At 60.6% G+C, this 20,876-nt stretch overlaps 5 protein-coding genes across 8 annotated transcripts; 2 read left to right on the top strand and 3 right to left on the bottom strand.

Moving 5' to 3' along the window:
• Window positions 1-1,910: 1,910 nt before the first annotated feature.
• Window positions 1,911-3,937, top strand: NOXO1 (NADPH oxidase organizer 1). 4 transcript variants are annotated; one of them, XM_012647635.1, is made up of 8 exons: window positions 1,911-1,976; window positions 2,057-2,137; window positions 2,362-2,434; window positions 2,545-2,722; window positions 2,835-3,016; window positions 3,104-3,217; window positions 3,479-3,596; window positions 3,675-3,937. In XM_012647635.1, the coding sequence occupies exons 1-8, from the start codon at window positions 1,911-1,913 to the stop codon at window positions 3,928-3,930; spliced, it is 1,068 nt and encodes a 355-aa protein (XP_012503089.1). In that variant the 3' UTR covers window positions 3,931-3,937. The 4 variants fall into 4 exon arrangements, with proteins under 4 accessions (XP_012503089.1, XP_012503087.1, XP_012503088.1 ...); XM_012647633.1 differs by having other exon boundaries at window positions 2,362-2,449; XM_012647634.1 differs by having other exon boundaries at window positions 2,359-2,434.
• A 333-nt stretch (window positions 3,938-4,270) lies between these two features.
• Window positions 4,271-10,350, bottom strand: TBL3 (transducin (beta)-like 3). The gene is made up of 22 exons (XM_012647631.1): window positions 10,225-10,350; window positions 8,846-8,897; window positions 8,660-8,755; window positions 8,526-8,573; window positions 8,282-8,423; window positions 8,108-8,192; window positions 7,846-8,016; window positions 7,696-7,771; window positions 7,521-7,614; window positions 7,255-7,436; window positions 7,025-7,166; window positions 6,868-6,926; window positions 6,678-6,781; window positions 6,030-6,177; window positions 5,713-5,943; window positions 5,568-5,638; window positions 5,330-5,486; window positions 5,199-5,257; window positions 4,900-5,003; window positions 4,750-4,821; window positions 4,482-4,640; window positions 4,271-4,404 (listed from the first exon to the last, which is right to left on the bottom strand). The coding sequence occupies exons 1-22, from the start codon at window positions 10,263-10,265 to the stop codon at window positions 4,289-4,291; spliced, it is 2,409 nt and encodes an 802-aa protein (XP_012503085.1). The 5' UTR covers window positions 10,266-10,350; the 3' UTR covers window positions 4,271-4,288.
• A 1,529-nt stretch (window positions 10,351-11,879) lies between these two features.
• On the bottom strand, window positions 11,880-15,545 carry RNF151 (ring finger protein 151). The gene is made up of 5 exons (XM_012647499.1): window positions 15,247-15,545; window positions 14,411-14,444; window positions 13,400-13,545; window positions 12,953-13,049; window positions 11,880-12,371 (listed from the first exon to the last, which is right to left on the bottom strand). The coding sequence occupies exons 1-5, from the start codon at window positions 15,543-15,545 to the stop codon at window positions 11,880-11,882; spliced, it is 1,068 nt and encodes a 355-aa protein (XP_012502953.1).
• On the top strand, window positions 15,481-17,686 carry RPS2 (ribosomal protein S2). The gene is made up of 8 exons (XM_012647630.1): window positions 15,481-15,497; window positions 15,658-15,837; window positions 15,919-16,008; window positions 16,327-16,434; window positions 16,680-16,853; window positions 16,936-17,095; window positions 17,332-17,423; window positions 17,562-17,686. The coding sequence occupies exons 2-8, from the start codon at window positions 15,661-15,663 to the stop codon at window positions 17,640-17,642; spliced, it is 882 nt and encodes a 293-aa protein (XP_012503084.1). The 5' UTR covers window positions 15,481-15,497; window positions 15,658-15,660; the 3' UTR covers window positions 17,643-17,686.
• Window positions 17,687-17,791: 105 nt separating this feature from the next.
• On the bottom strand, window positions 17,792-20,122 carry NDUFB10 (NADH dehydrogenase (ubiquinone) 1 beta subcomplex, 10, 22kDa). Its single transcript, XM_012647629.1, has 4 exons — window positions 19,859-20,122; window positions 18,608-18,746; window positions 18,233-18,372; window positions 17,792-17,971 (listed from the first exon to the last, which is right to left on the bottom strand). The coding sequence occupies exons 1-4, from the start codon at window positions 20,004-20,006 to the stop codon at window positions 17,856-17,858; spliced, it is 543 nt and encodes a 180-aa protein (XP_012503083.1). The 5' UTR covers window positions 20,007-20,122; the 3' UTR covers window positions 17,792-17,855.
• Window positions 20,123-20,876: the final 754 nt, after the last annotated feature.

Here is a 20,876-nt window from a genome sequence, read left to right as displayed (position 1 = left end):
TTATCGGCTGTGGCGGGGCGCGCACATGGGTGGCAAATCCGGAAGGCCTCCTTGAGGAGGCGACACTTGGACAGGGCCTGAAGCATGAGGAATCGGCCGAGGACTACTCTCAGGGCCAAGCCCAAGCTGGGAGGGTCCTGGCGTTTCGCAGAGGCAGAAAGCCCGTGGGCAGGACGTTCGGGAGGGTGGCGGGAGGGCAGGTCCAGAGCTGGGCAGGGGCCCACCAAAGACCTTGCCAGCTGCTGTGGGAACTGGGAGTTCCTCCTAAGGGCAGTGGGAAGGTGCTGGACGGTTTTGGGCACGGCTACTCCAACCGGATCTCATTTATGTTTTGCAAAGATCCCTCTGCCTGTCATATGGGGAGTGGCTTTCAGAGGGGCAAGTGAGTAGCGCAGGGATGGGGGGAGCTGTTGTGGCTGTTCGGGGAGAGAAGGGGTAGGGGCGAGGCAGAGGGAAAGTGGACGGGATCCAGGGCTGACAGGTGTGGAGCAGGGGGCTGTCGGTCGGGGTGGGAGTGGGCCTCAGAATCACTCTAGGTCCCTCCTTGTGAGTAAACCTGCCTCTTCTCTCCTCTGTCTTCCAGGGGAGCAGGGTCTGTCCCCACTTCAACCCCACCAGGCCAGCTGGGCCCTGGCTGAGGTTGGGAGAGAGTGACAGCTGAGCTGAAAGACACTCTACAAATCAGGCCTATGACAGCAGGTGTTCATCGCCTGGGCCAGGATCAGGCAAAGCTTGAGGGCTTCAGAGAGAGCCGCTGGTGGACAGACACACAAAGGCCCTTTATTGAGGCCACGGCAGTTTCCTGGAGGGATGTCTCAGAGGCTGACCTCTCTTTGGAGAGGTTGGGGTGGGGGAATCCCAGCACAGAGCTGGTGGCCCCAGCACCAGGAAGAGTCACTGTGTGTCAGGGTTAAATGTGGTTCTGGAAATCACTATAAGGAAGCAATCTGGAGAGGTGGGGCACCTGGGTGAGCCATCTGTCTAGAGATTCCAGGGCCTGCAACCTCCCCCAGCTGATGGGAGAATGAGTCCCTCCTGACCAGAGGTTGTGTTCACAGAAAGTTGTGATAAATCATGGATTCAGAGGGGGCTGTCAAAACAGTCTTAGTGACCACCTCCCCAACCCCCCAAGTGCCAGTGACCGCAAAGATGGACTCTCTTCAGCCCTGCCCAAGTCTCCCCACCACAGGAGCACTCCTAGGGTGAGCCTGTGAAGTCCATCCCCCACCCCCAACCCCCAGCATGCACAAAAAAACTCACAGTAACTATCCATTTAATTCTTATTTCCTCCTCTGTGACTTGGGGACATTAAGAGACCTTTCCTCCAATATTAGGATTAAGGCAGACAAGGCACTTAAAGCCCTAAGCACTGAGTGCTTGGTTCCAGATGACAAGCCCCCCAGGCCAGTTCAAAGACAGCTGTTGGGTGCACGAGGCAGGAGGCTGCACCAATCCCAGCACCTCGAAGGGCCAGGAGAGCCCAGAGAGGTGGGCCAGCAGGACGGGTGGCAGTTTGGTGACCCTCCCTTCTCCCCTCTCTTCCCATGGCCAGACTCACGTGGGGGGACCCCAGGCAGCAGCCCCAGCCCCTCCACCACCCATTCTTCAGGACAGCATCTTGCACACCTCCAGGGCCGGCAGCTCATTCTTCCACCATCCCTGCCTTGGGTCTCCAAGCCTTGTGCTCCAACCCCCAGATTTTGGGCTTGGGGGACAGCAAGCAAGCTGCAAAGGACCGAGGGGTGGGCGGGGCAGCTCCACAGGGACCCACAGGCTTGGGGCGTAGGCGGGGAATTCCATTCCAGCCAGTCTTCCGGGTGCCCAGGAGCCCCCTGGAGGGCAGAGAGGCGGGCGCGATCGTCAGCCGTGCCCACCCACTTCGGAGGCCCACGGCTAGCAAGGTCGCAGCAATGGCAGGCCCCCGGCACCCCATTTCAGTGCGCGCGGAGGCCCTAGTGCAGATTAAGCAGCTCCAGGTAAGACCTGACTAGGTCCCCACCGGCCCCAAGGGGGAGGAAGGGGGGTCCTGAGTTGCCTCCAACCTTTCCTCCCGCAGACCTTTGCCTTCTCAGTGCACTGGTCAGACGGGAGTGACACTTTCATGCACAGAAGCTGGGACGAATTCAGGCAGCTCCAGGTAAGTGACCCTGGGTGACCCCAACGGACGGTCTTGGCTCCCCCCAGCCAGCCATTCACCTCCCAGAGCACAACTCACCAGTGAGCACCCCCCTCCCCACCCACAGGCCTCCCTTCCTGCCCTCTCCGGCTTCCAGCTCCTAACATCTGGGCCAGGGACTCTGCCCTCCCAAGGGAGCCTAGTGGGCTCTCTGACACTGATACCCCGGTTTGTGCCCTCAGAAGACCCTCAAAGAGACCTTCCCAGTGGAGGCTGGCCTGCTGCGGAGATCTGACCGCGTTCTCCCCAAGCTTCCTGGTCAGGCCAGCCAGGGCCCCAGGAGGGGTGGGGAAGGCAGCACCTTGTGGGGAGGGGTGCAGGGGAGCCGGGGCGGGAGGTTGCACAGTGTGCTTTTGTGGTACCGGAAGATGCACCACTGTTGGCACGCCGAGGACGCATGGGCCGAGGCCTGGCCCGCCTGCGGCTGCTGGAGACCTATTCACGAACGCTGCTGGCGACTGCAGAGCGTGTGGTGCAGAGCCCGGCGCTCACTGGCTTCTTTGCACCACAACGCCTCGACCTGGAGCCTGAATTGCCACCGGGCAGGTGCCTGACCCACCCCCAACTCCAGGGCATTTGGAGGCTGGGTGGACTTGGGGATCAGATTGTGGTGAGCCCACCCACCCAATCTCTCCCCTGTGCTGGCTGCCCTTCCCAGCCTGGTGATCCTGCCCGTCCCGGAAGAGCCACTATCCTGCCCTGCCAGCAGCCTTGCCATCCACAGCCTGGAGACTCAGAGCCTGCGCTGCCTGCAGCCCTTCAGCACCCAGGACACGCGGGGCAGGTCTTTCCACGTGCAGGCCCAGGAAAGCCTGGACGTGCTGCTGCGACACCCCTCAGGTAGGGCCCTGCTGGAATGGGGATGCGCTCTCTGACCCCCAGTCCTGAGTGGGCCTTGGGATCTGAGTCCCTCCCACTTGTGCACAGGCTGGTGGTTGGTGGAGAACAAGGACCAACAGATGGCCTGGTTTCCAGCTCCCTACTTGGAGGAGGTGGCCCTAGGCCAGGGCCCAGAGCCGGGGCTGTCCATGCAGAGCAGCGGTATGACCCTATCCCCCTCCCCCACGCCCACCACTGTCGCTGAACTGTGTGGCAAGACTGGGCCAAAGAAAGCACCAGAGAGGAGAAGGCAGTGGTGACAGGGGCCTGGGAGCAGGTGCTTGGTCTTCACAGCTAGAGGGAGCCCTGAATGGGTTTATAGTGGTGTCTCAGCACAGAGCCAAGCATCAAGGGAGAACCCGGAGAAAGGTGGGGGCCCTGGCCTCTGCGGTCCCGCGGTGATCCCCAAACACCCACCGCTAGGTCCCCAGTTCTGTGCTTCCCGCGCCTACGAGAGCAGCCGCGCAGATGAACTGTCAGTGCCCGCGGGGGCGCGCGTGCATGTGCTGGAAACGTCCGACCGGGGCTGGTGGCTGTGCAGGTGCGGGGAAACACGGCTGGGTGGGGGTGGTGAGCCTTGAAGGTGGGCGGGTCCCTAACCAAGCCCTGCCCCTCGCAGGTACGGCGGCCGTGCGGGCCTCCTCCCCGCAGTGCTGCTGCGGCCGGAAGGGCTGGGCGCGCTCCTCCGTGGGCCCGGGTTCCGTGGTGGGGAGGACGGAGCCAGTGAGGCTCGCGGCTCCCCCGACGCCCTCCAGGCCAAGACCCCTGCCCCTACCGTGCCTGCCCGACCCCCGCTGAGTGCCATCCAGAGGCGCTGCTGCACCATCACCCGCAGGGCACTGGGGCGGCACCTAGGGCCCCAGGGCCCCCCTTGAGGAATGTGGGACCACGTGGGCAGGCCTGCACCATGCACGCCACAACCCGTGTGGGCCAAGGATAGGCACGATGTCTGCCCGTGTCCATGGCTGCACCATCCCCAGCGCCAGGGGAGGAGCAGAGGTGGGACAGTCCCTGGCTGAGGAGCGGGTTCCCATTTCCTCTGAGTAAAACTCTGAATGACCCAAACCCAGTCTCACTGTGCTGAGGGGATGCTGGGCCAGGGTGCAGGGGTGGGCAGGCAGGGTGGAGACCCACAGGCCCTGATGCCCCTAGTGGCTGGTCGCGGCTGTGGCCAGAGACCTGGGATCAGACGGCCCATGCAGCCGCGCAGAGCCGGGATAGGAAAGTACGCCTTTATGTTTCCGAGGGCTGGGGGGCTGCAGGGAGAGTGGGCAGCTTCATGTTGTGCCACAGGAAGTCCAGGAAGGTGGCTGCCTGCAGTGCCCGGCTGAGCCGCTGAAAGTGCCGCTCTGGGGGAGGACAGAGGGAGGTCAGGGGGGTCCACACGCCCACCAGGCTGCTCCCCCCTCAGGCCACGCCCACGCACCAGTGTAGGGCAGCAGGGCCTCAAGCGCTGTCCGCACACCCTTGTAGGCCAGCAGCTCCTCCGGGGCCTCGTGCCGAAGGAGCACGCTCAGCACGGCCTGGGCTTCGTGGCAGTGCCGGGAGTTGGTGTTCCACGTGACACAGAAGCGCAGCAGGGCCTCTGTAGGCAACAGAGGTGGTCACCCTGCCTGCGGGGCCATTCCACCCTGACTGGCCTCCGCACACTGGGCCACCCCACCCTGCCCGGCCCCTGCCTGCCAGCCCTGGACCTTTCTGGTCTCGCCGCAGGCGGAGCACAGTGGCTTCCAGCTTCTCGCAGGCCTCAGGGTCCCTCCGGATGGCTGTGGGAGGAAGGAAGACTGAGCCCGGCTCAGTCGTCCCAAGCCACCCTCCCTGCCCCTGGGCCGGGGGGCACTGACCCTGGATGACGGTCAGCACAGTATGGGGCCGGTCCAGCGAGATGGCCAGGCCCAGAGCGCGCAGGTACCGCTTCTCGTGGAGCAGGTTGTCCAGTTCTTGCTGCCTGGTGGGGCAGAGGGAGGAGAAGGCCACTGAGGACCCTGGCTGGGGGGCTGAAGGCAGCACCCCCGGCTCAGCAGGCCTGGGCCTGAGCACCCACTGGTGGTGAGTGCGGCACCCAGCCTCAGTTTCCCTACAGCATAAGCAAGGGCGACACTGCACACCCCGCCCCTCAGGGAGGGGCTGACCACAGACTTACTTGACCATCTGCTCCTCCTGCTTGGCCTGTTCCTCTGCCTGCTCTGCCTCAGTCACGTCCTGGGATCAGACTAGGGTCAGAGGGGACCCTCACACTGCCCCACCCCCGCCGCACCCCTTGGGGCCCACAACCTTCCAGAGGATGACACGGGAGTCGCTGGCACCGGTAAGGGCACGGTCATCCAGCCGGCTGCAGTGCAGACCCCAGACCTTGTCCTCGTGGGCATCCAGCGTCCGCACACACTCGTTGTTCTTGATGGTCCAGAGCTTCACAAGCCCATCAGAGCCGCTGGGTTTGGGGTTGGGAAAGGCTCAGTGCTGGGGCCGGTCCCCTACCTTGCCCTAGCACCTGCCTCGCCCCACCTCTCACCTGGACAGCAGCTGCGTGCCTCGGCTCACAAAGGCCACCTTCAGCACGGAAGCATCGTGCCCCTCGAATGTCTGCAAGGTGGGGAAGGGGAGGGCATGAGATGTTGCTGGGGTCGGGGGGGCTGGGCCTGGGGGATGTTGCTGACCTTGAGACAGCTGAAGTCCTGTAGTGCCCAAAGCTTGATGGTGCCATCAGCTGAAGCTGTGGCCAGCACTTGGTCCATGGGTGAGAACTGGACACACCAGAGGCCGCGGCGGTGGCCTGAGAAGACGCCCAGCAGCTGGCACTGTGGCAGGGCCCACAGCTTGGCCGTGCGGTCCTGTGAGCCTGTGACCAGCAGCTTGTCATTGGGGGCAACAGCCACACTGTTGATGTCCTGGCGATGGGAGCAGGCAGCAACTCAGACCCCCATCCAGCAAAGGCTTGGCTACCGCCTGACCCCCCGTGGCCATGTGTGGTCACCTTGTCATGGCAGCGCTGGGTGGTCTGGGCCTGCAGGAGGATGGGGCCACCGTCTGGAGCTGTGCTCTTAGCCAGCAGGGTGCCAGGAAGGGGCCACAGCTTCACGGTGCAGTCTTGGCTGCCGGTCACCACGAAGGACTCCTTCAGCCTGTGGCCCGACGGGAGGAGGAGGCGCTGCTGAACCCTGGCCAGCTCTGATCACCAGCGCACCACAGGTCTGGCCTGCTGGACCCCAGTCCAGACCAAAGGGACTGTCCCAGGATGCAGACTGGCTATGTCACCCCCAAACACCCCAGGGACCAAATCCCTTTCTGCACTATCCACCCTTGGTGCCACCATACCCAGTGGCTTGGCCCCAACCACAGGCCCCCAGCCCTAAATGCAGTCTTCTCCCACCTGGGCCTTATTCAGTGTCTCTCCACCCCGACACCCTCTGCCTTGCCAAGGCTATTTTCCAGGAATCCCCCCGCATCCATGGTGCCCAGGGGCTCCACCACCCTGGTTCACTGGTCCACATCCCTGCTCCAAGAGCAGGCCAAAGCCACCGCCGTCGCCTCCTCTGCTACTCCCCTGAGCAGCCACACCCATTGGCAGGCCTGGGCCTCTGCTGCCTCTGACACTTCCAGGTCCAGCCCTGACCCACTCTACCTAGAGCAGCAGACGGTGCCCACGCTGCGTGTGTGCCCGGAGCCCTGAGCCACACAGGCCACCTGGCCAGCCTTGTTCATCCTCCAGATACGGATGCTCTGATCCTGGGGAGAGAAGCTGGGCTGTGGTCCTACTGCCTTGGCCTCCCCTCCTGGGGTGCCCGTACCTCTACACCTCTCAGGCGCCTCACCTTGGCACAGCTGGCAAAGAGCCACCCCTTCCGGAACACATCCAGGGCCAGGACGATGTCTGGGAAGAAGTATCAGGCAGAGCACTCAGAGACCAATGATGGCAAGGTTGGGGGTCGGGGCAACAAACCCCTGGGGCATGAGGCAGGCTCCACTCACCTGTGTGGCCATGGAGGATCTGGCAGGAGGACGTCTGTAGCTCAAACACTTTTAGGCAGGGGCTGTTGGAGGCCACGACGACGTGGGAGTCCTCGGGCCCAAGGAACCGGACGTCCAAGACCTCCTCACTGTAGCCCGCGAACTGTGGGGGCAGGAAAGACAGAAGCCAGGACCTGGCTAAGTGGAGGGCTGGTGCCCCCACCCCCAGGCTGAGCAGGGGAGGTGCTCACCTGTTTCTGCAGCCGCAGCGAGCGTGCCTCATAAAGCAGCAGATTGTGGTCAGCGGTGACGCTGAGGAGCAGGCCGGCAGCGCGAGCCAGGGTGCAGTGGGTCAGCTCCCGCCCAGGGCCCGGCAGCTGAGGCTGCGTGTACACACACTGCCCGGAAGCCGCCTCCCACACACGTAGCGTGCCTGTGTGGGGATGGGGCTGCTGAGACGCAGGTCCGTTGGCCTTGCCCAGCCCCTGCTACCTGCCCGTGCCCTACCCCCTCATACCTTGGTCGCCAGCTGTCAGGAAGTGCAGGCCTGGAGACTTCACCCCCAGCTCAGGCGCCGGTTCCTCTGGCAACAGCACAGCAGCCTCCACACTCTGGGGACGAGCTGGGTCAAAGGCTGCAGCCATGTCCCCTCCCTGCCCAACTCACTAGCCCTGGCCCCCAGATGCCCCCACCTCAAACACCGGCACAGTCTTCATGGCCTGGTGGCTGCGAAGATCCCAAATAATGCAGATCTTATCACGGCCGGAGCTGCAGGAAAACAGCCACCTTAGGTCCAGAGTCTCAGCCTTGGCCTCCCCTTCCTACCAGGGCCTGCCACTGACCTGAGCATAGTGTGGCCATCAATACTGAAGGCCAGTGAGGTGACAACACTGTAGTGGGCAGTCAGCACAGCTAGGCACGACCTGTCCTGCAGTGACCACATGCGGATGGCAGCGTCCGCAGCTGAAGAGAAGAGCAGCAGGCGGGCAGGGTCCGGGTGGAAGGCCACCAGACTGCAGGGGCAGGTGGGACAGGATGGATGAGCTGTGTGCCCTGAGTGTGGGGCCTACCAGGGCCTGCCCACCTCCTGCTGCTCCCACTCACTGCACGACACCATGTGAGCCCCGAAAGTGGTGTGTCCCGTAGTGCTGCACAATGTCCCAGATGCGCACGGCCCCATCACAGCCACCTGCAGGAAAGTGTTTGAGGTGAGGGGCTGGTGTGCCCAAAGCCCCTGCCCCTGTGCCCTCCAGACCCTCTGCCCCACTGGGGGCCTACCTGTGGCTAGCAGTGTGGAGGTGGGGTCAAAGGCCATGGTGGCCACAGGAGATGTGTGTATCGCTTTCCACAAGCGGGTAACGCTGCCCTCTCGCCAGGCCCACTGAGCCAGCAGCAATGCCCGGCTGGCTGTCACCAGCACCTGGGGGAGGGGGCGATTCAGCTGCCAGGTAGAGACATCCTCATCCACTCAAAGTGCAGGAGAGAGACACCAGAACTCATCTCCCATCCCTGCCCCACATACCTCATCGTCGGGGCTGAGATCAAACGCCGTGATGTCCTCTTGGTCCTCCTAGAGGAAAGAGTGGGTACCCAGAGCGCCGTGTGCACAGGCTGCTCTCCCCGCTGATCCCCTCACACATACCACTCTGCCCTCACCTGCTCCAGGCTCCGCAGCACGGCCCCCGAGGCCACCTCCAGGACATTGACTCTGGTACCACAGATGCAGAAGAGGTGCTGGCCGGTCTGGTCCAGCTGGGCACAGAGGGATCTCAGCCAAGATAACATTCGGCACCCCCATAGCTTCCGGCTGCCCCACCACCCTGCCCGCCCCAGGGCTGGTACCTGTGCTTTTCCGCCCTTGTAGAAAGGTTCAATCTTACGCTCAACAGCATAGCTGGAAAGAGAACAGGGGAGTGAGTGATCACCCACCCCCTTGGTCCCCAGTGCCTGGCCCCGTGCTTGGTGCTCTTCCAGAAGTAAACCTGATCGGCCCCTGCCCTTGAGGAGTTCCTGGGCAGTAGCAGGGACCCAAGGAGAACACTAGCAGCACCGTGAGTGGGTGTTGCTACCCCCAAGTGATGGAGAAGTTGTGACCCAGAACTGGCTGGTGACCCCCACAGTGCACCAGGCAGAGGCAGTCCAACAGCCCAGTCTTCCAAGATTCCTTAGTGAAGACCAGGCAGGACCCTGGGGGGCGCCCCGAGGGCAGCGAAGCCTGGGTAACAGCCTAGATCACCACCCTCCTCAGCATCTTCATCCCAGACATCCAGCACACCCCTTCCCCACCCCGGCTGCCCACCTACACTCTCTTAACCCTGCTGCCAATTACTTCCTCACACTCCTCCAAAACCTTGCCCAGAAGAGCTTTTGCTGACCTTTCCTGTGTTTTCCGTCGTTCTCACATTGCAGCCCATTGCTCCTGGCTCAGCCTGGTAACAGGTTTTCTATTACCTGCCTGTCTGCCTGTTCCCTGCAAGAGGCCTGGGCTTCTTTTCCCGGATTTCCATGCACTCGCAGAAGTCTGACTGCCAGGATGAAACCATCTCCTCATCCCCCTACACCCAGCTGACCCTCCAACAGAGGTGCTGCCAGCACGGGGTCTTCCCTTTGCTAGCACTTGTCACCACCTAAGACGCTCAACCACTAATGAAAATGATTCAACCCGTGAAATTGCGCTCCCCAGGGAGGCGCTGAGTCTGTTCGCACCCAGGCACTAAGCACTTAGCTGTTCAGCAAAGGTCGGGGACTGAAGGGGCAACAGGATTTAGGGCCTCCTGGGCCACTGAGGACCGGACGGGCCCATCTCCTCTCTTCCTGCTCCCCAGACAGGACAACAGGTGAAAGCCCCCCAGGCTACCCGCCCTTCTTCGTCTCCCACCAGCGCCCAGAACGAGCCCCGACTTATGCTCAGCCCTCCCCTTCCTCCTCCTCTGGGATTTTTCGTCCCCACTCTACCCCCCCAAACCGGCTCTCCGTTTAAGCGATGCTTGCTGCGCCCTGCCGGCCGGCTTAGTGGGTGTCGGCTCTCCCACCCAGTGTTACCGCAGCTTCCACGACCCCGCGGGCCAGTCTGCACACAGCCCTCACGCCCTCCGCAGACTCGAATGGGCGCCCACGCCCACTCCACGGCCCGCGCTGCTCCACGCGCGACTCCGCTAGTCGGGCTGCGAACCCGGCTTAACTCGCCGGGCAGCGCCCGCATCCCAGCACCCCGGGCTCACTTGGCCTTGAAGCGGCTCGCTCCGGCTGCGGTCTCCGCCATGTCGCCGCCGCCGTCGCCGCGCCCGCAGAAATCAGCTTGAACCAGCACCGCCGCCGCCGCCGCGTGAGGGAGACCCGCGCGGAACTCCGCACTCACGGCGCGCTGCGATGGCGTCACCGCGCGCGATCACTGTGACGTCATCGACGCGGGGCGCTCGGCGCCATCTTTGCTGTGGGCAGTGGCTGCCGCGTCGGGAAGCGGAAATTGGCAGAGGCGTTTCTGGTCTTGAAGGTGGGATTTGGAACGTCTTGGGTGCGGCGTGGGCATGTGGGCGTATACTGGCGAAGGGGTGGGGTAACCCGTGCGCGGTCTGGCCTTAATGGCAATTTAAAAAGGCTTTCGTAGAAGGTGTTTACTCGTGCCCTCCGCATTCTGGGATTTGGGGACAACCGCGGTCAGGTGGTGTCAGTGAGTAGAGCGAGCCCTAAAGTAGGCCCTGTGTCGGGGCTCCCAGTCTGGCATGATAAATAATGCAAGTAAATCAATAAATTGGGTAATTTCAGAGTCATTCACATATTCATTGAGCACCTTCTGTGTGCAAAACAGTGTTCTGGGCACTTGGGGGACACTAGAGAAGAAAACGAAAATCCCTGCCCTGGAGTAGCTGTTATTCTCAAAGGCTGAGGGTGGGGGCGGGGCAGGGGCAGAACAGGGAAAGCCCTTAATAGTTAAACGGTGTGTGCCGTGGAAAAATAAATTAGCAAGAGCTGGAGCAGAGGGCAGGAGGTGCAGTTCACCCAGGCTGAAGTGCAGTGGCAGGATCATAGCTCACAGCACCCTCAAACTCCTGGGCTCAAGCTATCCTCCTGCCTCAGCCTCCACCATGCCGGGCTAGCCTTTCTATTTTTATAGAGCGGGGTCTCCCTATGTTACTTAGGCTGGTCTTGAACTCTTGGCCTCAAGCAATCCTCTGGCCTCAGCCTCCCAAAGTGCTAGGATTAGTGCTGGGATTACAGCCAGGAGCTATGGTCCCCAGCCAGGAGGTGCAATTTTTTTTTGTTTGCCAAGGGAAAAAGAAACTTGGAAAGGATATGGAATTTTAAATGGGGTGGTGGAGGAGGTTTTATTGAGAAGGTGAGAGCTGAGCAAACACTTACTTTGAGGAAGCAGGGAGCCCTGTGGTTATCTTGGGACAGTGCTTCAGGCTGAGGAACTGCCAGCACTTAGCGATGGGGTGTGGGGGATGGGGGTGCCTGGCATTTAGAAGACACGACAAAGCTGACGTGGCTGCAGGGAGTGTGGACAGAATGCACCGCCTTGAGCCACTGTGAGAAGTGGCTTTTACTCTGAGTTAAAGGTTTTGAGTTGTTTGTGCTGCTGGCTATGAAGCTAGTAAAACAAACTGGTAGAAAGTAACCCGAAGGAGACTGGGAGAGGACGAACAGGGAAAACCTCTGCGAGGAGAGAGACATTTGAGTGGAAAGAAGAAAGTTGGCAAATGCAGGCGCAATAGCCAGTACAAAGACCCAGTGGTTGGGCAGAACTAGAGTCCAAGCAAGAAAGGCCAAAGCATCTCCCTGGAGTAGTGCCTGGAGAGGTCAACCAGGCAACAAATGTGACAGGGTGTGAGGCCAGCAGGCAGGGCACAAGGCAAGCCAGGCCTGGGCTCCGCGTTTATTCACCTCTGTTTACACCTTGGCCCCGGGTCCCCCATAGCTCAGCCCTGGTACTGCCTTCTGGGATGCCCCCAGCCTCCTGTGGGGTGCCCGCTAGCAGGGCTTCATCCTCCTCTAGGAAGTTGCCAAGCTGGGCCAGCTGCCGGTGTATGAGGCTGGTGGCCCGGTGCACCCGGCGCATGCGCCGAAGCAGGCACAGCAGCAGGGTCTGGCTGCGCTCCTGGCGCTCGCTCCAGGCGTCACGCAGCTCGCGATAGCAGTTGTGGCCAGCACGCTCAGCCGGACCCAGGGTGGCCCCGCAGCCCAAGGGACAGCACTGTTGGGCATCTTGCTGGCAATGCTGCTGGTGCTCGGCCAGGGCTCCACGTGGCACCTGGGCAGTGCAGCCCTCATTGGGGCAGGCCGTCAGCTCGAACGGGCATGAGTCCTGGTGCCCCTTGCGATGGGCCAGGGGGCATGTCACCAAGCAGCCTGCTTCGGCATTCTTGCACTGCAGATGGAGGGAGAGCACTGTGTGAGCCAAAGCTCGGCATTGCCAGCTGTGCCCCCATGGAACCCCCACCCCTGGCTTTCTGCTCACCAGGAGCCAATGAACTGACAGCCTCCCAAGCTTTTCTGACTCTACTGAGGGGATGGGGAGAGGATAGCTGGGTGAATGCCTAGAGGTGGGAAGAATCTAGAGGTCCCAGGGGTGGGGGCCTGAGTCTTGGAGAATTGGGAGGTACATGGCTGGATTGGCTTGGTGAGTGATACGATATATATGCCAGGCTTTTTTTTTAACCTCAGTTTCCTCATCTGTAAAGTCAGGGCGCTGAAGAGTAATGGCCAGCCCACCAAGCAGTTAATCCTCCTTGATAATATCCATTTTACAGCTGAGCCCCAGGGGCTCAGAAAGGTTAGCTAACTTGCCCAAAGTCACACAGCAAGTAAGTGGTAGAGCTAGGATTCAAACTCAGCCACATCTGTTGACCCCAAAGCTGCAGTTGGTTTTCTTTGAAGGTGGGATTCTCCTTGTCCCCTCTCCTGGCTCTGCTCCACACAAAGCTGATGTGAGTGGATGCTTTGAGCTACCTTAACTTCCAGACGGCCAATGGTTTTCCGGAGTCTATTCAGGTGGACCATCTTTTTCTTTTTCACCTCTTTCCTGCAGCACGGACAGGTCTTTTGTCTGGAGGAAGTATGACAGGGGCGAGTGTTGGGAGTGGAAAGGGCAAGTGGAGGAGCTATGTCTCCCCTGGTTGAGCCTTCACTGGGTGACGCAAGCAGTCCCATCTGCAGCTGGAGGAGGCATGAGGCTGCATACAGGGAGCTCTCAGATCCTAGGCTGGGGCCAGGGTCTGCAGACACCACGGGGTGGGGTGAGGGGACCCACACATTTTAGTGTCCCAGGGGATTTGGCAGTTGAGTGTTATGGCCATTGTGACCCTGTGCTTGCCAGACTTTCCCTCTGTTCTGGGCCACAAGAATGGCTCCTGGCCTTGCCCCTGCCCTCCCAGCCCCTTGGGTACCCAGGGGCACCTGGCTAGCCACCGGAGGATGCACTTTTTGCAGAAGGTGTGGCTGCATGGCAACCTCACTGGCCTCTTGAGAACCCCATGGCAGACAGAGCACAGGAAGTTGCAGTCCGGAGGGCTGGCGAAGAGGTTGAGATCATACCCGCCACTCTGCAAAGGCCAGGCTAGCATCAGGGCTTGGCTGGGACCACGTCTGGTCTCCCACTCCACATACCCAGCAAGAGACCCCAGCAAGCTTTGGGTGGGGAGGTGGGCCACAAGAGAACCCCAAGTAGAGGGCCCAGGTCAGCACCCACTTTGAGGAGCTGCTGTGTGGGTCAAGACCCCCCAAAGGCTACCAGTCCCTGGCTGGAGAAGCTGGCCTTAGTGGGGAGTTAGACCACGTCAGAGCCTTCTGAAAACTGTGCCGCATGGGGGCCCACTGACCACCCTTTCTCAAAGGGAGACACGGGGTCCATCCGTGGGCAGACCTCTGGAGTTGGGCACAAATCTCAGGGATGGAGGCCAGAGGGCCCCAGGCTTACCATGATCTGTGTCTGGATGGCAGCTCCACTGATCCCAGGGCTCGGGAGCCTGCATTTCACAGTGGGACTGGGCCGACATCACAGTGGCATTGTCCAGCTCAGACCAATCACAGCCCTGGTGCAGGGCTTACTGGGACCATGCACCACCTAGCCCTTGCTTCCCTCTCTGAATGGGCACAGAAGGGGAGGGCAGCCCTGAGCTGGGACAGGTCTGTGGAGCCCCCTGCCATGGGGGTGGCTGACTACTGATCCCCAGGCAGCATCAGGCCAGGAACCAAGCTTCTGGGAGCTGCTTCCCCAACGCCACGGCTTTCATCAGGATCACAGGGAGTGCTGCCTAGGTGGCCAGACCTCCAAGAACTAGGACGCTTTAGACATTGACCCACTGAGTCTCTTCATTTAGGGCCCAAGATTCAGGGTGGTAGCTCCGGGTCATGGAGGACTAAATTCCCGTGCAACCTGCAGCCCCACAGCTGCAGGGGGTGCCCAACCTTCCAGATCTTGTGCTTGAACATCTGGGTAGACCTGTGGGGAACAGCAAAGGGGGAATCAACTCCAGCCTGTGGAAACACGTTCCCACGGGTTCAGCGCTGTTGGAATGCTGCGTTAATCTAATCCTAAAGAACCTAACCCTGAGAGTACTAGGCAGCCACTGAAGGCCTGAACCATGAACTCCACACAGCCATGCTTGCTGGCCCCACCTGGCTCACCTTAGCTCAGGGTACTCTACCTGCTAATGTGGAGGTATATCTGGGGCATGGCTACAGGCCAGTATTTTCAACCTGGCTCTGCCACTTAAGGGGTGTGGGGCACTAGACGTCAGCTGCCAACCTCCCACGTTCTACCCTGTGTGGTGTCCGAAGCAGAGTTAGGCTGGCCTGGGAAAAGAATGCATCCCACTAAGCTTTTCCCCGCCTCAGCTTTAACAAATGCGAGACCCCAAGAACATCCACACGCAGAGAATTAGATAGCTTTATTCGAAACACGGGGGGCAACCAAATCCCCCTCCCCCCCGTGGTCCTGGCGGCGTCGGGTGGCCTCAGGCTCGGGGCGACCAGTGTCCTGTAAAGAGAAGGCAGGGTTAGGGGTCGCAGGCCAGAAGCCGGATCACGCGGGCGGCCGCACCGGGTTCAGGGCCGCGGCGCCTGTCGGGGCCTGGGTTTCACCGCCGCACACGAGACAGTGGGCGCTGAGCTTAGGCCCCTGCTGGCTCTGGGCGCCGCATCTCACCCCCAGCCACGGCAAAGCCGGGGGTGATTTTCAACCAACGCCGGCCTTCCCCGCCCACCACCGGCACGCAGCGGGCGGCCAATGCGGCCAAACCTACCTCAGGCAACTGCAGAAGGGGGCAGCGCGGCGCGGGCGTTTATAGCCGCTCTTCCGGTCACGCAGATTCCCGGGCCGCGGCTGGGGCAGGACGCGCAGGCGCACGCAGGGCGCGGCGAGGGGCGGGGCAACGCAGAACCAATCGGGCTTCCTTACGGGTCTTGGAGCGGGGAAGCCGAGATCTCGCGGCGCTGGGCCTGATATAAAAGCTCCCTCCTTGGAGGTATTCGCTCTTCTTTTCCGAGAAAACACGTGAGTTTTTGCGGCCATCGCGGCAGCGTGCGGCCTAGGCGGCGGCATCCGCGGACATCGGGCCGGAGTCGGGCGCGTGCTCTTGGGCGGAGCTCCCACCTGGGTCCCGCGGGCGGCCGCAGACGCTGGGGCCTAACTGGTTGGGTTTTGTTTTTTTCAGCAAATGGCGGATGACGCCGGTGCAGCGGCAGGGCCCGGAGGCCCCGGAGGCCCTGGAATAGGAGGCCGCGGCGGCTTCCGTGGAGGCTTCGGCAGCGGCATTCGGGGCCGGGGTCGCGGCCGGGGGCGGGGCCGGGGCCGGGGCCGCGGAGCTCGCGGAGGCAAGGCCGAGGACAAGGAGGTAGGTCCGAGCCACGGGCGGGGGCAGGCCCGTGGGCGGCGGCGGGGAGGCAACCTGTTCACCCGCCCTTCTCTTCCTCAGTGGATGCCCGTCACCAAGCTGGGCCGCCTGGTTAAGGACATGAAGATCAAGTCGCTGGAGGAGATCTATCTGTTCTCCTTGCCCATCAAGGTACGCCTCGATCGGTGGGGCGTCGAGCACGTGCGACCCCGGCGAGCCTTGGAGTCATTTATTTGGGCTGGGGTCTGAAGATTGAAATCTGTCATGGGCCCACTTCTAGGGGCCAGGGTCTCCCGTTGGAGGGGTTGAGGTTGCGTTCTGGGCAGAGTCTGAGGAGGGGATTCCACTAGGAGTGAAAGGCTGGATGGGTGCCTTACGTGAGAACGTTAGATGAGGGTTACACAAACGTGGTTCTTGAATGACAGCATTTGTCTTGTTTAGGCACTTTATTTAATGTTTCCACTATCAGTGTTTTGTGTTTCGTTGTAGGAGTCTGAGATTATTGATTTTTTCCTGGGGGCATCTCTCAAAGATGAGGTTTTGAAGATTATGCCGGTGCAAAAGCAGACCCGAGCTGGCCAGCGGACCAGGTTCAAGGTATCTCAGCAGTTTGCGTCTGGCTGGGCAGTTGGTGCCAGGGGGCTTGGCAAGACTCTCCCAGCTCTGCATGGTTACACTAGGCTTCACTCGTGTGACTTTCGTAACGTGGAGAGAAAGAAAAGATCTCCTCGGGACCTCGGATTAGCCTTACAGTGGCTTCTCTTTCCTTGAGGGGTGCAACAGGTCCTGGGTGTGGGTATGATATGTGTAGGACCGCCAGCTACCTCACAGTCTCTTTGCAGGCGTTTGTTGCCATCGGGGACTACAATGGCCACGTCGGTCTGGGTGTTAAGTGCTCCAAGGAGGTAGCCACTGCCATCCGAGGGGCCATCATCCTGGCCAAGCTGTCCATTGTCCCCGTGCGGAGAGGCTACTGGGGGAACAAGATCGGCAAGCCCCACACTGTCCCTTGTAAGGTAGGCCAAGGGGTGGTGAGTGTTGGGTCTCTGATGGAGCAGAGACTCCCAGCTCTGGTCTCCTGACTCCTGCCCTTCCCAGGTGACAGGCCGCTGTGGCTCTGTGCTGGTACGTCTCATCCCTGCCCCTAGAGGAACTGGCATCGTCTCAGCCCCTGTGCCCAAGAAGCTGTTGATGATGGCTGGCATTGATGACTGCTACACCTCAGCCAGGGGCTGCACTGCCACCTTGGGCAACTTCGGTAGGCGATTCACACGTGGGATCAGCCACAACCTCTCTCAGCTCCGCTTGATCACACAGGCCTAGTGTGTGCTTGGCGTGTTTCCAGGGAGAGAGAGGAAAGCTCTCCTAATGCACGACAGAATTGCCCACAGTGGCCTCTCTGTTCCTAGGAGTGCGACATCTTCAGGTCCTGGGGTGGAGGACTTGTCTCAGGTCACACCACCAATCTCTCTCCTGATGTTTTTTGTTCTCCAGCAAAGGCCACCTTTGATGCCATCTCCAAGACCTATAGCTATCTGACTCCTGATCTCTGGAAAGAGACAGTATTCACCAAGTCTCCCTACCAGGTACTGCCAGCCCACCCAGTGGGGTTCAGCTGTCCTTGGCCTTACCACAGTCCAGAGACTGGGCTCTTTTGGTCACTGCCTCAGCAAACACAGGGGGTGGTGGTATCTGGCTACAATTAAGGCCCTGTTTCTCTCTAGGAATTCACTGACCATCTTGTCAAGACCCACACCAGAGTCTCTGTGCAGAGGACCCAGGCTCCTGCTGTGGCCACGACATAGCATTTTTATACAAGAAAAATAAAGTGAAATTAAGCCTGTTAATGGTTGTCTCTTGCCTCTGTGACATCAATTTAGTGGTGGCTTGAATCTGGCAGGGAGGTGGGGCCTTCCTAAGATGAGGAATTAGATGCACAAGAACACAGGCAGGTTGCATCACTTTATTTCAAGCATACAGTCACTGTCATATTTGGGTGGGGGGGCTGCACAGCTGCCTCAGGCAGCAGCAGCCTGTTTTGCGGCCTCTTTTGCAGCCTTCCTCTCTGCCAGCATCCTTTGCTTCTGTTTCGCCAGGCACTTTCTGGCAGAATAATGGGCCCCCAGGTCATGATCTGAGAAAGAGAAAAAAACAGACTGGAAACCTAGTTCTGTCAGGGCCCTGGGGGGCTCAGTCTTTCTATGTGCAGAAAGAGGAAAGTTGGTGGCCAAGGTCATAAGTGGGACATGATGTACCTATCTCCAGATGGACCTAACTGGTAGGCTCTGGGCAGTGGAGCTGGCCCACTGCCCTGCGGAGACTGGACAGACTAGAAGGGAGTGAGATGGCAAGAAACATTTGGGCCAGGGTGGGGGCTCGCTCAGGGCTCACTCACAGCGGTCCTGGTAGGCCTTGGCCACCTGGGTGAACTGCTCCAGCTCCTTGGCACAGTTCTGCCTGTAGCTCTCTGCTTCCCTCTGCTGACAGGCCTTAAGTCTCTCCTGGATAATGTTGACAATTTCTTGATCGACTTTGCTGGACAAAAAGGGAACAAGAGTTTATTTGTAAAGAATTTTCTTCTTGTACCTGGGCGGACTAGAATGAAAGGAACTTGGAGCCCCATGGTCTGCCCACACATCACTCCCAAGGTCTGGGCCAACCCCAGGAGGCATATTCTGGCTGGCTGAGGCCATCCCTGGGTACCCCGGGGAGTGGTGACCCCCAGCAGGATGTGCTGTGCAGGTCTCCACATTCCCTGTCATTCACATACTAGTCCCTTCTCCATTGCATTTCAGCTTCAAACATGCACAAGACGTCCTTCTCCTTGCACTCGGTGATGTCTGGCACGCGGCGGTACTCGCGGTGGTAGTAGTAATACCTGTTCTTTGCGTGCTGCCGCTCTATAAACTCTGCAAAGACAAAACCCCACACTCAAGAGCCCCATCAGTTTGGACAGGCCATAGTTTGGACAGGCTTTTAGCTTTGTTACTTCTCATAAGCCACAGAGTAGAGAGGAAGGAGGATTTCCTGAATGTTCCCAGCTGTTATAGAAACAAGCAACTCAACTGTGGAAGAGGTGCAGGCTAACACAGACAGTTCTGCAAGTATTAGGCTACAAATGTTTACCACTGACAGCTCTCTTAGTGCCAGGCATCTTCCTCAGTTCCACATGCATTATCTCACTTTGTCCCCATGACACAGCTCTGCAAGCTCAATTTCCCCACGGCAGAGGGACCCCACAGTGTAGGAAGAGACTCCGACAGGGAGCCACCAGCAAGCAGGAGAACCTGCCCTGGCCCCCTTCGGGCTTCAGCTTCCCAATTGGTAAATAAACAAGCTAGACTAAGAGCTCAACCACCCAGACACATAAAACACCAGGACACTGCTACAAGAAAGAGGGAGCTGGGCCCAAGGCTGTGCCCTCTCCAGATACTTGAGAGTTTGATTTGCAGACTTCATCCTTCCTAGTGAAAAAACCACCAGAGCATTGCCATGCACCCCAGTTGTTTTTTTGTTGAAGGAATGAGTTGATCAATTGAATGGATAAAGTGCCTGGCACTAGTGACTGAGGACAGAGCAAGCCCTTGCTGCTGCCCGCGGAGCTGGCTGAACCACACAGAACTGTGTTGAGCATTCTCCTGATTCGGACCAGAGATGGGAATCTGGGAACTACCCGGACACCTGGTCATTTTGCAGGGAGACGGGTCTAACAGGCCCCAGGGCTCTGCTGGTTCCGTCTGCAAACGGAGGCAGGAGGCCAGGGGTGCAACGGAAGGCCGAAGGAGACAACGGAGCTTGAGGGCTCTCCGCGCGGGGGGCCCCAGGGTGCAGCAGGGGGTGGTCCTAGTGCGACGGGACCCGGCGAGAGGTGAGGTATAGGGGGCGGGGGTCTCCGGGGGCGTCAGGGAGATCCTAGGGAGCGGCGCGGCCCGGGGTGGTGGCAGGGTGCCGGGGCCCAGGGGTCTCTGGAGGACGGCAAAGATCCCGGGGGCCGGCGGGGCCCGGAGTGAGGGCCCCGTACCTCTCACGAGGGTCACGGGCCGGTCCACGAGGAGGTCAAAGGCCTTCGTCAAGTAGACAACCGGGTTGGGCAGCGAGGTCTGCGGCGAGAGCGCCGGCGTGCGGCGCGGGGGCTCAGGGTACACGTCCTTGTCCCAGCTGTCCGGCATGGCGGCGGCGGGCGGTGGACTCCGCTCCCGGACGCGGTGCCCCGGCCTCGGCCTGCGTCCGCGTCGCGCGGCCTAGCTCGCCCGTGCAGAGGACGCCCGGGGCGGCTGCGCCTGCGCACTGGCGGCCGCGGCCGCGGGGCACCCTGGGACTAGTAGTTGGCCGGGCTCGGGCCCGCTTCGCCGCAGCGCGCCCAGGCGTGGGGCCTCAGCGCCGTCGCAGTCCGCCTCCTCGCCAGTCCGGGCTCTGCGTGAGCGCTGGGCGGGCGCTGGGGACACAGCGCTCAACCAAGCAGAGGTCCCTGCCGACGTTGACGAGGAGACAGAAGGAATAACGGAGCGGTTCATGCCGTTCGTGCTGCGTGTCAGGGCAGGGGGCAGGATTTAACAGCCCGGCTCTCACGGAGAGCCCAGGCTGCTAGAGCACGCGCAACAAGTAAGCCAACGAGTAACGCGACACACCAAACGCCCCACTTCTCCAGGAAGCCTTCCTGGATTGCCCAGTCCCTACAGGCTTCTCTGGGCTCCACTCTCTCTGCCAGGGCCCCTCAGGGACGGGCTGATGTTGGCGAGCTGGAGGGGCCTTCCTGGGGCAGGACAGGAAGCAGGGCTGCCCCCAGGGCCCCAGCCCATTGGGAGAAGGGATTCCCACCCTGGGCGCAGGTGCTCTGGCCTGGTTTTGATGGTTCCATTCTGGCCCTGAGCACTGTGTAATCTCCACACCTGGCACAGCCCCTGGCTGGTATCTAGGGAGGGTGCTGGTCACCTCCTGCCCAGAGGCTGGGGCCAGGGACACAGAGCCACCAACTCTAGGGACTCTCAAAATCTAGAATCACACAAACGTCAGATCTTCAAATGGTGAACTCTTAGAAA

The sequence above is a fragment of the Propithecus coquereli genome, unplaced genomic scaffold, assembly GCF_000956105.1.
Source record: "Propithecus coquereli isolate 6110/MARCELLA unplaced genomic scaffold, Pcoq_1.0 Scaffold27, whole genome shotgun sequence".
Lineage (NCBI taxonomy): Eukaryota > Metazoa > Chordata > Mammalia > Primates > Indriidae > Propithecus > Propithecus coquereli.
Note: the sequence above shows the minus strand (reverse complement) of the source record. Positions and strands in the feature narration are given on the sequence as shown.

Bases quoted from the DNA above. Each gene is read 5' to 3' on its own strand.
- RPS2 (XM_012647630.1), top strand. From the start codon at position 15,661: ATGGCGGATGACGCCGGTGCAGCGGCAGGGCCCGGAGGCCCCGGAGGC. The intron at 16,009-16,326 runs GTACGCCTCGAT...GTTTCGTTGTAG, and splicing joins TGTTCTCCTTGCCCATCAAG to GAGTCTGAGATTATTGATTT. The intron at 16,854-16,935 runs GTAGGCCAAGGG...TGCCCTTCCCAG, and splicing joins CCCACACTGTCCCTTGTAAG to GTGACAGGCCGCTGTGGCTC.
- RNF151 (XM_012647499.1), bottom strand. From the start codon at position 15,545: ATGCCGCCGCCTAGGCCGCACGCTGCCGCGATGGCCGCAAAAACTCAC. The intron at 14,445-15,246 runs GTAGGTTTGGCC...TGTTCCCCACAG, and splicing joins CCCTTCTGCAGTTGCCTGAG to GTCTACCCAGATGTTCAAGC. The intron at 12,372-12,952 runs GTAGCTCAAAGC...CTCCATCTGCAG, and splicing joins TTGGCCGTCTGGAAGTTAAG to TGCAAGAATGCCGAAGCAGG.
- NOXO1 (XM_012647632.1), top strand. From the start codon at position 1,911: ATGGCAGGCCCCCGGCACCCCATTTCAGTGCGCGCGGAGGCCCTAGTG. The intron at 2,723-2,834 runs GTGCCTGACCCA...TGCCCTTCCCAG, and splicing joins CCTGAATTGCCACCGGGCAG to CCTGGTGATCCTGCCCGTCC. The intron at 3,597-3,674 runs GTGCGGGGAAAC...TGCCCCTCGCAG, and splicing joins CGGGGCTGGTGGCTGTGCAG to GTACGGCGGCCGTGCGGGCC.
- NDUFB10 (XM_012647629.1), bottom strand. From the start codon at position 20,006: ATGCCGGACAGCTGGGACAAGGACGTGTACCCTGAGCCCCCGCGCCGC. The intron at 18,373-18,607 runs GTATGTGAATGA...CTTTTTGTCCAG, and splicing joins ATGCAATGGAGAAGGGACTA to CAAAGTCGATCAAGAAATTG. The intron at 17,972-18,232 runs GTGAGTGAGCCC...TCTCTTTCTCAG, and splicing joins CAAGGCCTACCAGGACCGCT to ATCATGACCTGGGGGCCCAT.
- TBL3 (XM_012647631.1), bottom strand. From the start codon at position 10,265: ATGGCGGAGACCGCAGCCGGAGCGAGCCGCTTCAAGGCCAA. The intron at 5,639-5,712 runs GTCAGCAACATC...CCCACCTTGCAG, and splicing joins AGGACTTCAGCTGTCTCAAG to ACATTCGAGGGGCACGATGC. The intron at 4,822-4,899 runs GTCAGTGCCCCC...TTCCTCCCACAG, and splicing joins TGTGCTGACCGTCATCCAGG to CCATCCGGAGGGACCCTGAG.